This window comes from Zea mays, chromosome 5 (assembly GCF_902167145.1).
Source record: "Zea mays cultivar B73 chromosome 5, Zm-B73-REFERENCE-NAM-5.0, whole genome shotgun sequence".
NCBI lineage: Eukaryota > Viridiplantae > Streptophyta > Magnoliopsida > Poales > Poaceae > Zea > Zea mays.
In genome coordinates, this window is record NC_050100.1 from 170,949,491 (window position 1) to 170,961,962 (window position 12,472).

General features: G+C 41.5%; 1 protein-coding gene across 1 annotated transcript; it reads left to right on the forward strand.

Annotated features, from left to right (window-relative positions):
- Positions 1 to 3,726: 3,726 nt before the first annotated feature.
- LOC100279194 (uncharacterized) lies at positions 3,727 to 11,361 on the forward strand. Its single transcript, NM_001367369.1, has 18 exons — positions 3,727 to 4,094; positions 4,452 to 4,598; positions 4,706 to 4,861; positions 5,001 to 5,123; positions 5,198 to 5,366; positions 7,007 to 7,089; positions 7,209 to 7,310; positions 7,379 to 7,467; positions 7,584 to 7,674; positions 8,538 to 8,651; positions 9,164 to 9,240; positions 9,323 to 9,401; positions 9,512 to 9,580; positions 9,666 to 9,841; positions 9,936 to 9,992; positions 10,100 to 10,190; positions 10,285 to 10,383; positions 10,947 to 11,361. The coding sequence occupies exons 1-18, from the start codon at positions 3,882 to 3,884 to the stop codon at positions 11,130 to 11,132; spliced, it is 2,121 nt and encodes a 706-aa protein (NP_001354298.1). The 5' UTR covers positions 3,727 to 3,881; the 3' UTR covers positions 11,133 to 11,361.
- The last annotated feature ends 1,111 nt before the right edge of the window (positions 11,362 to 12,472 follow it).

Sequence of the window (12,472 nt, forward strand, 5' to 3'; positions counted from 1 at the left end):
AATCTTCATGGAGAATGGGTAATCTAAACTAGCTCTAACATATAGGGTCGTGCCAGCAATTTCTGTGCCCCTATACCAAACTCTAGAACGAGACATATCTCACTATGAAAAAAAACTATAATAGTGTAAAGTTCTAATGTATTGCATATCAATGAAATTACAATCGAAACAAAAGATTATATCAAGTTCCTTAGAATATACAATTGGAAAGATTATACCAAGTTCCTTAGAATAGACAAGCAAAAGTTTATATCCATAGTCACAAAGTTCCTAGATTAATAGGGTCGAGGAACGGGGTACACTACATGTGAGAGATTTTTATACGATGGTAGCAACGAAAATGACCCCGCTTATTCGGGTCGAGGACGACGTTCCCAAGTCGCGGGTCGCTACCACTGTACCTGTTTCTAACTATGATTGTACCAAAGCAAAACATTTACCATGACTATAGTGATCCTTAAATAATATAATTATGTGTAAATAATATAGTCATAGGTGCTACAGTATCAATATTTAGAGCCCCTAGAATTTGGAGGGTATGTACCATCGAACACTTTACTGACCTGCTAACGGATATTTAAATTCCTACTTTGTCATCATTAAAAACCTATCCATTTGTTCATAAGTTAGGTTATCCAAGCATTTGGCCCAGATACATTAATGTCCTGTTAGGTCAATTTCTCTAAAATTAAAGCTATTAATACTAACATTGAAAAGAAAAGACCAGCTGACATTAAAATTACTCTTATTTATAGTGTAGATATATATCTATTTGATAGGATTACTTTGATTTCATTTGCTTGACTTTGTACGTAAGGTGCTCCGGGCACTTGGGCAGGTCCATCTCCCATTCGGACTACAAGCAAAATTCAGCATGTGTCTTGCTGGTTAACATCACAAACTGTCGACAATACCCCCCTGGTCTCTCTATATATAGACACAGCAGTTTTGAGTTTTTATCCGTTTTTATCCGCAATACTATGTGGAACTTTCTTTCTGAATAGTTAAATTTCATTGGACAGATATTTCCCAGTCGCTTGGTGGATCCCGAAATTGAAATCGAAGTTTGGTCCCGCGGCGTCGCGATCGAAGGCATTACTACTCCACTCCAGCGCCCCAGTCCAAAGCACAAAAGCTAAAACCAACCAGCCATATATATATCAACGTCAAGCATCCTTTTCAGTCTTCATGATCAATGCATGCATGGTGGGTACTTCAATTTTAACATTGACATTGATCCAATCCCTGTCGTTTTGTCTCAACATTATATTTCGCTTTCTTTACCCAACATTCCAACCTGCTCGTTGGAACAATATAGGTGAGCGCTAGCTGTTGCCTCCGAGTTGCAGCGACAGGATCTAGAACTCAAACATACAACGCCAACTCTTATCCTTGAGACCTATGTTTTCCTGTTTGAATATTGATTGTTGATTTCATAGGACATAAAATTGTTGAAAGCATATCGTTTTTTTTTTGTATGAAGCTTTAGCTATGCATATGCCTGATCTATACATCCAATTTCTTTGTCTTTCTTTTCCTATTTAGAAAATCCACATTAGACCTCATTGTAGTATGTAAAAAATGTGATTCGACGTGTTGGAAACCATCCACAACATACTCTCTTTCAACTGTCCCCTACTAATTAGTGCCGCCAATTCTATACTAATCCCAAAAAATAGGAGCATCCATATCAGATCATTGATTTTTGGAGGGACCGTGTGGCACCTAAGAAACGCAAATTAGACAACTTAAAACTCTAATTCTAACCATGACTTCTAATTTTTACCTAGTCAAAAAATTATACAATAAATAAACTATTTAAATGTGTAAGTAAGGGGCTGTTTGATTTCTAAGAACTAATTTTTAGTCTCTCTATTTTAGTTTCCATATTTGTTAATTTAGTGACTAAAATAGAATAAAATGGATGGACTGAAAATTAGTTCCTAGAAACCAAATACCCCTAAAGTTTACTAGGTGTATTTTTATATTTATACAAAAGAGTAATGCAAACTAGATTTCAATCCTATCGGCTAAGGGTGTGTTTGGTTCAGCTTTTTGAATCGATTTGCTGCCAAAAATCTAGAATCTCAATCAAATGGGTACAACAAGATAATAGATTCCTAAAAAACTACATATTTCACTAGTTCAATTCAGAATCACCTTCTACCCCAGATTTTCTAGATTCATGTCATTCATATTACAAACTTTCATGTTCTTATAGAATCTATAGTTAAGAGTTGTTTCAACCAAATAAATTTCAGTTTTTCACAATCGTCAACTCACAATAACTTTCTCACGCCTAGAATCAAATTTCCAGGAATTTACATCTGAACCAAAAAGTCCTTAATCTAGGAAGGTAAAGCACACTCTAAGATACACAATATAAATACAGAATCTAAAGACCGATAGAGATAGAAACTCTTATTCGACATCACCATACTTTTACCAAGGTATCAAGAAGCAAACGACTTTCCCCTATTACTTGTTGGAGCCTATCACAAAGATGTCTTCGCAAGAGCCAAGCTCTCAGTTAGATAACTCTATAGATAGCACTTGACCTTTTCCATACATAAGTGGGTCTCCGAGATAACCTCTCTCAGACTGCTTCCGACATTTTCACTATTGAGCTTTTGATCAAAATGTTGCATATATCATTCTAAATGTTGCATGTCTAGTACAAGACGGCGACCACACTACAGACACACTTAGTATGATCTCACATGAATAGTTGGATTGTACGGTCTGGTGCAATGACAAATATCTAAACTTTGGAAAGTGGTGCAATGACAAATTCCAAACCAAATAACCTATTTATGAAATAAATTCTAATTCTTTCAAAATGAAGATATACAAATGACCCGTTTTAGTTGATAACAATGTACAAAAACATTGCAAATCCTTAGGTTTATAGACAAAATTTGTTGCAAATACTATCATGAACATGAGCGAACAGATGTTGCCAAGTCACGGTCGCACGCCGCTGCAACGAACACATCACAATGCCTTTTGCAACCTACGACTCCCAAATAATCACCTGCAGGCCCTACAGCTACAGCGACCGATCAGGTGCACCGATCAGCTATAGATAGTGTCGAAAGCCAGGCGGACAGGGCCGGCCGCTTAGCCGCCTGTCAGCTGTTCGCGCGAGTGACGAGCGCGATGCTTCCGGCCGCTGCATCTACCGCTCATGTGGACATGTGGTCTGGATGCAACGTGAGCTTCGTTTTATCGCGGCCGCTTCACGCTAATGGCGAATATAGAATTGCTGCCTGTTCGGTGTCCCTCGGCCCTCGCGTCGCTCGTGTGCACACCCAGCCGGGGATACGAATATGATATGGAAATCTAATCAGAAAGATTGGGTTCCCCAATCCAACGTGGTTGCAGATCCACTAATCAGCAACCACCAGGAAAGCAACGCAGTGACATAAAAGTTGAGTTTTATTACCCCCAACTACTAGCTGGAAGGAACACAAATGAACCTTAACAATCTGTACATTTTAGAAAATACAAGTAAATCGACAAATCGTACCCTGTGTGACTCTGTCAATAAGGCATGTAAACCCTTTGTAAAAAAGAATGAAGAGAAGAAGAAAGATGATCCTGTACGCTCGTCGAAACCAAAGAAATACAGTGCGTACTACCATTCAAAGCTCTTGCATTATTATTTTCAATCATCTCGTGACGGAAAAACAAAGTCAACACGAAGGACTCGGCCGGTAGCACTGGCGCTAGCAGCAGCAGAGATCGACCGGCCATCGCCGTTTTATAAAAAGAGAGTCCAGCGGTAGCCGTCGCTGACGGACGCCCCCCTCCCAGACCTCCGCCCGGATCTCGCCGCCTCTCCCGCCCCTGCTCGCGAGCCGCCGTCGACAGCCACCGCCATGGGCACGGCCAACGGCCAGCAGCCGGCAGAGGGCGCTCCCTCTGACAAGCTCCGCCACGTCGAGTCCATGTCGGAGCTGCCCTCCGGCGCCGGCAAGATCTCGGGGATCAACGCCGTCGTGCTCGGGGAGTCGCTCGCCGCCGAGGAGAACGACCTCATCGTCCCCAGCCCCGAGTTCTCTGCCAGCGCCCTCGTCTCTTCTCCGAAACAGGTGTGTGCAAAACCGAAACTTAGTACCCGTCGGACGTCTCTCGCCTGCGGCTTGTTGATTCTTGTGCTGTTGAAGGCAAATGCAAAATCGAGTCTTTTTTTTATCCAATCAGCGGCTTGCTCTAGACTAAAGGCGTTTGCTTTAGCACTCGGGCGCTTTTCACTTTGGGCGTCGCACAACTTTGCAATTGCAAGCATGAGAATGAGATGAGAGGTTTGCCATGATCAGGCTTGTTGGGGAAGTCCGACAGGGAACGACAATTCGTCCGCGCTGGTGTTTGTTTCTCATTTTGTTTTCGATGATTGGTGATGTAAATAACATTGCGGTCTTGGTGTGATTTTTCATGGTCGGCATCAGTATCGCGAGATGTATGAGAGGTCCATTAAGGACCCGGCCGGGTTCTGGTCGGAGATTGCCGAGACCTTTTACTGGAAGGAGAAGTGGAACCCCGCCGAGGTCTGCTCGGAGAACCTCGATGTCACCAAGGGACCCGTCCAGATCAACGTAAGTGTTGTTTGATGATTGTTAGCTAAACGTTAGCGTCCCTTTGGAATATGAACGGGTATATTATGGTGGTTCTGATCCGTCTCATGGTTCTTGGTCCTGTACAGTGGTTCAAGGGAGGGAAAACCAACATATGTTACAACGCTGTTGACCGCAACATCGAGTCTGGCAATGGCGACAAGGTTGCAATGTACTGGGAGGGTAATGAGCCCGGTCAGGATGGGAAGCTTACCTATTCCGAGCTCCTGGAGAAGGTTTGCCAGGTAAATGCACGCTCATGTCTGAAATGTTTACCACAAGCAAAACTGGCAACGGCAAGTGTACTAGCACACATGTCACAACACTTGCATTCAGAGACTCAAAGAAGATGACCAGGTCTAAGCCGGTCTTTTATGCTTGTAGCTTGCAAATTACTTGAAGAGCCTTGGTGTCGGCAAGGGTGATGCTGTTATTATATACCTACCAATGTTGCTGGAGCTTCCCATTGCCATGCTTGCCTGTGCCCGCATTGGTGCCGTTCACTCGGTAATTGCAGTATTGGTTGTTTTGTGAACCCTAGGTTTTCTTTTCTATGTTGTGATACATCCATGCTTGTACAGGTTGTGTTTGCTGGCTTCTCAGCAGATTCGCTAGCTCAAAGGATTGTCGATTGCAAGCCTAAGCTTGTCATCACGTGCAATGCTGTGAAGCGGGGAGTCAAGCCCATCTTTCTCAAAGATATAGTGGATGCAGCTTTGGTTGAAAGTGAGAAGAATGGAGTCTCTGTAGGTATGCACTGGGATCTGGTTTGGGTATTCACATCAATAACTTTGAGCTTTTGTCAGGTGGCAGCTATTTTGTACTCGTTATTTCATCCCATTGTCCGCCAGTGTTTTATTGCGACATCATGCCAAACAAACGTCATATGAAGATAGGGCAACATATCAAATGCACATAATCTATCTAGTGCACATATGCACAGATTATATCTGGACCCTTTGTCCAGTAATTAATGATTGACATATTTTACGAAAAAACCCTTCATTGCTCCTCTCCTCCGTGTCTAGGTGTATATTTGCAAAAAACCACTCGCACGTTCAACCATTGATTGTTGGACGAAGGATCCAGATTTAATATGAACATATATGCACGGATGGGTTTTGCACATAGGATACGTTCCCTGAAGATAGACACAAAACTAAGGGTTACACTAGGATTCTCAATATGTTGATTTTTTTTCTGTAGTTGCTCATTTATGTGAGACAAGCGAAACTAATCTCAAATTTGGGTAAATAACCGATTGAGGAAGTCAGACTAAGAAAACATTCATGGGGCAATTAATGTTAACTAATTTTGTGAAGTTGCAAATCAGGGGGTTTCTCATATATCGCAGGTCACAAGCATACTTGATCTTATACAATAAAGGTAAGAACAGTCACTGTCCATTTTGTGACCAATAGGAGGAGAACATCCAACATATCCTAACCACCTGTGTGTTGGCACGAGATTTCTGGTACCGAATTGTATCTGCGTGGGGCCTGCAAGACTGAGTACCTAGCTCTCATGAAATTTCCTTCGCTGATTGGTGGCGCAAAGCGACCAATCCGAAGGAAAAGAAGGGTGGCAAACATCGTCATTATCCTGGGGGCATCGATCCTTTGTTAGCACGTTTCATTTTTTTGGGGAGGGGGGGGGGGGGGGTTGGGGGGTTATTCGGTGCAACCTATTTTGTTCCATTCAACCCCTCATGGCTCAGCCCGGAGTGAGGTGGTCATGTTCATGTAAGGGGCCGGTCCTTTTTTGATTCTATAATACAAAGATGTGCAGCTCTCCTGCACATTCAAGAAAATAAAGATGGGTCATCTGATTGTTTATCCAAATCATAAGAAAACCAAGGTACATGAATTGGGGACATAAATAAGGTAGTTTTCAGTCGACCAACGCTGACAATTGGATGACAACCGAACCATTCAAACATTGGATCATATAAACCATTCATATGGCTACTTACTTTTTAGAATTGTATAAACTGTCGCATTCGGATGATGTCCTGGTGCAGTGGTGAGAGCTGTTTCACTAAGTCACCGGGTCACTGGATCAAAGCCGCCTCTCCGCATTTGCAGGGGAAGGCCTGCCTCGGTTTATCCCTTTCCAGACTTCACTCACATAGGAGCCTCCGGCACTATATCTGCCCTTTATGAAATGTCGCATTTGGATGATGTCTAGCCACTAAAATTGGCCCATGTATCCTATGTTTCTGCATTTGGCGTATAGTGTACTCAACCTCAAGTCCTCAGTTATATTCTAACTTGATAGTCAAAGAAACATCTTTTCTGGCATGTGGTTCATTCAATGAGCATATCTGAGAACCATTGAATTTAACCTGGTTTGTAGTCCACTGATGCAGACTTTTATTGTGCTAATACTAGGTCTCTGTTTGACGTATGAAAACCAGTCAGCCATGAAGAGGGAAAACACAAAATGGCAAGCAGAAAGGGATGTTTGGTGGCAGGTGCTCCTAAATAGAAACTTGTCATTACATGCAGTAGTCACATATATTTCAAGGTACACGCATATGTACTGTGAATAACATTGCTAAATTGTTATAATTTGTTGCACAACATCTTTCAGGACGTTGTCACAAAATTTCCAACCAAATGTGATGTGGAGTGGGTGGATGCAGAGGATCCATTGTTCCTTTTGTACACAAGTGGCAGCACAGGGAAGCCAAAGGTACTTCTAACTGAGCTGGATTAAGTAGCTATTGCATTAGCTGGATATTTATCTCTTAGCGTGTGTAGGGTGTACTGCATACTTCTGGGGGCTACATGGTGTACACTGCAACAACATTTAAGTACGCATTTGACTACAAGCCAACTGACATATACTGGTAGGTGGTAGCACATAAGCTCTTATGTTTTTAGCATGTACCCTCATTCCTTTGTGGGGAATTATTCATAGAAGCTGCTATTTATTTATCCACACCCACTGTTTTGTTTGCAACAGGTGCACTGCAGACTGTGGCTGGATTACTGGACATAGTTATGTAACATATGGTCCTCTCCTGAATGGTGCTACGGTTCTCGTTTTTGAAGGGGTATGTTTCTTAAATCTTTTGGTTGATGTGTAAATTAAATCGTGGTATCTGATAACAAAAGCAAATTATCTGGTTTGTTAGTTTTTGTTTTCATCTGAAGGGCATACCTGGTACAGTGGTGAGAGTTGAAACAGCCTCTCCGCATTTGTGGGAGAAGGCTTGCCTCAGTTTATCCCTTCTCGCAAAAGGGCCTCTAGCCTAATGGTTAAAGGCTTCCGAGTAGCACCTCCAAGTTCTGGGCTCGATTCCCCTCAGGGATGAATTTTCCGGTTTGGTTAAAAAAATCTTCTCATTGTGCCTCATCCGCTCTCGGGTTACGATGTCCTATGCGTCACCCCCCGGTTGGACCGTTGTAGAGTGAACGGTTAACTGACACCAGCCCGTTAGTGATGGGGGGCCACTGTCCAGGGTTCGAGGATTTTCCCGGCCGGGACCAATGTTTCGGTTTTTTCCTAGCCATCAGTGGGTTATGTGCATCCTTGAGTGCTGACCCCAGACATTAATACCGTGAGGGCGGTGTTTCCCTCCCCGGTCGAGTTTTTTTAGTTTATCCTTCTCTAGACTCTAGATCCAACTCATGTGGGAGTCTCTTACACTAGGTCTACCCTATAGTTTTCATTTCATTTCTTTTGTTGAACTTGTCTTCTTGCCTGACAACTTGTAGCAGTTCATTCTTCACAGCACCAAAGTCTAGTATAGTAGTATTATTGTTTAGACAATACTTGGTTGCTTGTATTTGTTTTGTTGTGTTCATTGGATGTTTTCTAATTTTCTCAAATTTCAGTAAGCTAGCCTACTTTGTTCTCTCCCCCCCCCCCCCAATTTCCTTATTCCTAAACTATTCCTTTGAATCTTAAATGTAGACGCCGAACTACCCTGATTCGGGCCGATGCTGGGATATTGTGGACAAGTACAATGTGACAATATTTTATACTGCCCCAACTCTTGTTCGTTCACTCATGCGTGATGGCACTGAGGTATGCATAGCTTCTCACAATACATGATTTAATTTTGTAACTTTACATGGTTACCTGAACCAGATGCATGGCCCATGGGATGCTGGGTATCAAATTACCCCTATTACTTAGGTCCTGTTTGCTAGAGCTCCAGGTCCAAGTATTTCTAGTTCCAGAAATATGTGGATCTGAAGCTGTGGGTACACTTGAGTTGTTTTCTTTCTTTTCTGAAAAAAAGGGTTTCAAGGTTCTTTATTTTTAACATACAAACTCCAGTTATTTGTTGGTGCTCATAGCTGGAGCCTTACCAAAGAGGGCCTTAAGTCAACCTGATTGTCTTAAAAATGATTGGGAGTGTATCTCTGTCTCTGGTTGTTGCTTATTTTTCATTGCTAATAAAGAAACTCTTCTACTTCAAATCTGAAATCTTTTGTGATGACTATTATTTTAGATAATGTCAACAATTGAGTTTTTTTTTTTCAAATACCGGCTTTTAGTATTCATTATCTCTGATTTCTGCTATGCTTTTGAAGTATGTTACACGTTACTCTCGAAAGTCTCTCCGAGTCCTGGGAAGTGTTGGTGAGCCAATCAATCCTAGTGCATGGAGGTGTGTGGACCTTTTGCCAACTGTTAATATTTTGTGCAGACATAATTATAAAAGGCCATATGTTCATTTTACTTCCTTTCAGATGGTTCTACAATACTGTTGGGGATTCCCGGTGCCCTATATCAGACACCTGGTGGCAAACTGAAACTGGCGGTTTCATGGTAAGATCTGTACAGTTTACACCTCTTCTGAAATTTGATATTTTCATTTTTGGGGCACAAAACAATCGTGATGCCAATGTTTTATGAACGACTGTGCTTGCTTTCTTTAGATCACCCCTTTGCCTGGCGCCTGGCCTCAAAAACCAGGTTCTGCAACCTTTCCTTTCTTTGGTGTTCAGGTAAACCAAATATATCTATGATATCTAAAAAGATATATGATCCATTTATTTTTAAATTCTGAACTGCTGTCTGTTTATTTTACAGCCGGTCATTGTTGACGAGAAAGGGCAAGAGATTGAAGGGGAATGTAGTGGATATCTTTGCATAAAGAAATCATGGCCTGGGGCTTTCCGGACTCTGTATGGAGATCATGAGAGATACGAGACCACGTACTTCAAACCATTTGCTGGGTACTATTTCACTGGTGATGGTTGCAGCAGGTAAGGTACCATAGCTTCTATCCATGGGATTGAAGCTTATTCTGAGCATTTTTTACTCTTTAGACTAGTTCAGCTAATAGCCTTTTCATTTCAGAGACAAAGATGGTTACCACTGGCTGACTGGAAGAGTAGATGATGTCATCAATGTCAGGTAAGCTACTTATTTGGTTTGTGTCATCACTTGGTAGGATTTTAGTTTGCAAATGGCATCCACAACTTTCAAGTTATAACGATCTTACCCTTCATGTGAATATGTAGTGGACACCGAATCGGCACAGCAGAGGTTGAGTCAGCTTTAGTGTCACATCCACAGTGTGCAGAGGCTGCTGTTGTTGGTGTTGAGCATGAGGTATAGGCTGCTGTTACTTTTTATCTCCCTTTTCAAGCCTCATTATCTTTGGTATCCTACCATATATGATTCTTAATTATTAAACTATCTTCAGGTCAAAGGTCAAGGAATTTATGCTTTTGTAACTTTGGTGGATGGTGTTCCGTATAGTGAGGAACTACGAAAAAGCCTCATAATGACAGTGCGCAACCAGGTATTTTGTTTATTTTGAATGTTATGACCGAAGAGGTCACATTTTGTACAGACAAATGGTCTGTACCCTGTTGCTGAATATTATGTTCTTGGTACTTGGTTGGTATGCGATAGTCCTCATAGAGTTATAGATTGTGCGTTAGATTCTATGAAGTTTCTTATGTGCCTAGAAATTTTGAGGTCACAGTTGACTAAATTGTAGTCACAATGCTAGTGTAAATGAACCATGATGTGGGCACATATATATTGTCTTTCTGTCAGTCTCTAGTTCCTGCAAAGTAAAAAACTCGGCCGGGGAGGGAAGGACTGCCCTTCCGGTATTATATTAAGAAAAGACAATCAACAACCTTTAGATCAATCATCCTTGAGAGGAAAATAGTGTGAGCTCTGTGTTGATAATAACTGAAAGACAGCAAGGAAAACATGTGCAGACAAAGGATGTAGGAGCCGGTTAATCTTGAACCTGTTGGACATGCCATTTCTTATATGTAGTGCTTCGCATGATTTTAACACAAAATACATTAAGCTTCATCTTCACATGATTTATCATGATTTTTTTTTCAGATTGGGGCATTTGCAGCTCCTGACAAGATCCACTGGGCACCGGGACTTCCTAAAACCCGGAGTGGCAAGATCATGCGAAGGATTTTGCGCAAGATTGCTGCACGGCAACTGGATGAACTTGGGGACATAAGCACCCTCGCTGAACCTGCTGTAGTTGACCAGCTTATTTCGCTCAGCAATTGTTAGGTTGCAACGTAATTGGATGGTGGATACATCCTTGAGCGCATGTTGCGTTTGTCTGTAATATGAGTAGAAGGTGCATTTCAATATCGAGAACTCAAGTGGGACGTGGTGACATGTTGTCGATGTTTCCTTTTAAACTTTTGTATCAGATATCAAGATAGGTCCATCAGAATGTATTATTGATTGACACAGACAAATATATCAATAAAATTGTTAATTTTTCATTTGGTTTCGTTTGGATAAACTTTGCCCTTGTTTTTGGGATTCAGTTTGACAAAGTAAACTTCCTGCATTATTAGTGATATTCAGGTTTTGTGACTTTTGACGCCAAAAAGGAACACTTAATTTCAACTTATAAGTTCATCAAACCTTCTATCCCTTGCCCAAAACTAAAGAACCGTTTTTCTATGAGTTTTTGAAATAGAATTGATTTCCAAATTCCAACAAAGCAAGGGCTTCTTCTAAGATGAAGCACGACAAGCTACTTCAAGAACTGAAATTAGGTGGTACCCACTCCATTCCAGATTATCTAAATACAATGTTTCTACTGTATATCTAGACACAGTATCTAAGTACATAACAAATATTATATATCCAAAAAAGTAAACACATTGTAAACATATTATATATCCAAAAATTAGGTGGTTTCCCTTGACGACTTGTCGAAAGCAGTGCCGTATCTCATGTGAAATCCCTTTCTGTAATCAAGTGTATATTAGGCATGTACTAGATGTCCAGATCAGTTGAACGGCATCAAAGTTCTGACCGCACAGCAAAACTCGGCCTGGCCGCGTGCTTCTGCATCCGAACATCATCATTACTCATTTGTTTTTTCGGTCTCTATATTTTTCTTACTTTCTTTTCCTCGGTTTCTTCTGTAATCAACGCACCACTAAACCCTTTTAGATCGCCGTTAGCAGAGCACATCAGGTTCTACGGCTAGGTGGTGTGTTTATTTGTTATGGGATTCCACAACAATCAGATCGATCGAGATATGAGCTGTTGGGGAGCCTCTAAATGGATTCTCCACCATCACTCGGATTCCTTGGTCTTCTGCCTGCCTTTGACGCAGATTATTCGATGTCATTTGGTTTATCAGGTTTGTGTGTGAATTTGGATGGATTGCAGCATTGATTGTTAGCGCACTATTTTTGCAGCACAAAGTTATCTCGTACCGAATTAAAATTACCGTCCAGCCATAAGCATTTGGCGCAAAAGTGCCATCTTTTCTAGTTACCAATTTTATTTTATATCTACTGGGAGGGATGCTCTTCTAAGGGCCTCTTCGTTTTGTTCTCCATCCATTTGGATTGAGTGGGATTGGATGAGTTTCAATCCTAAAT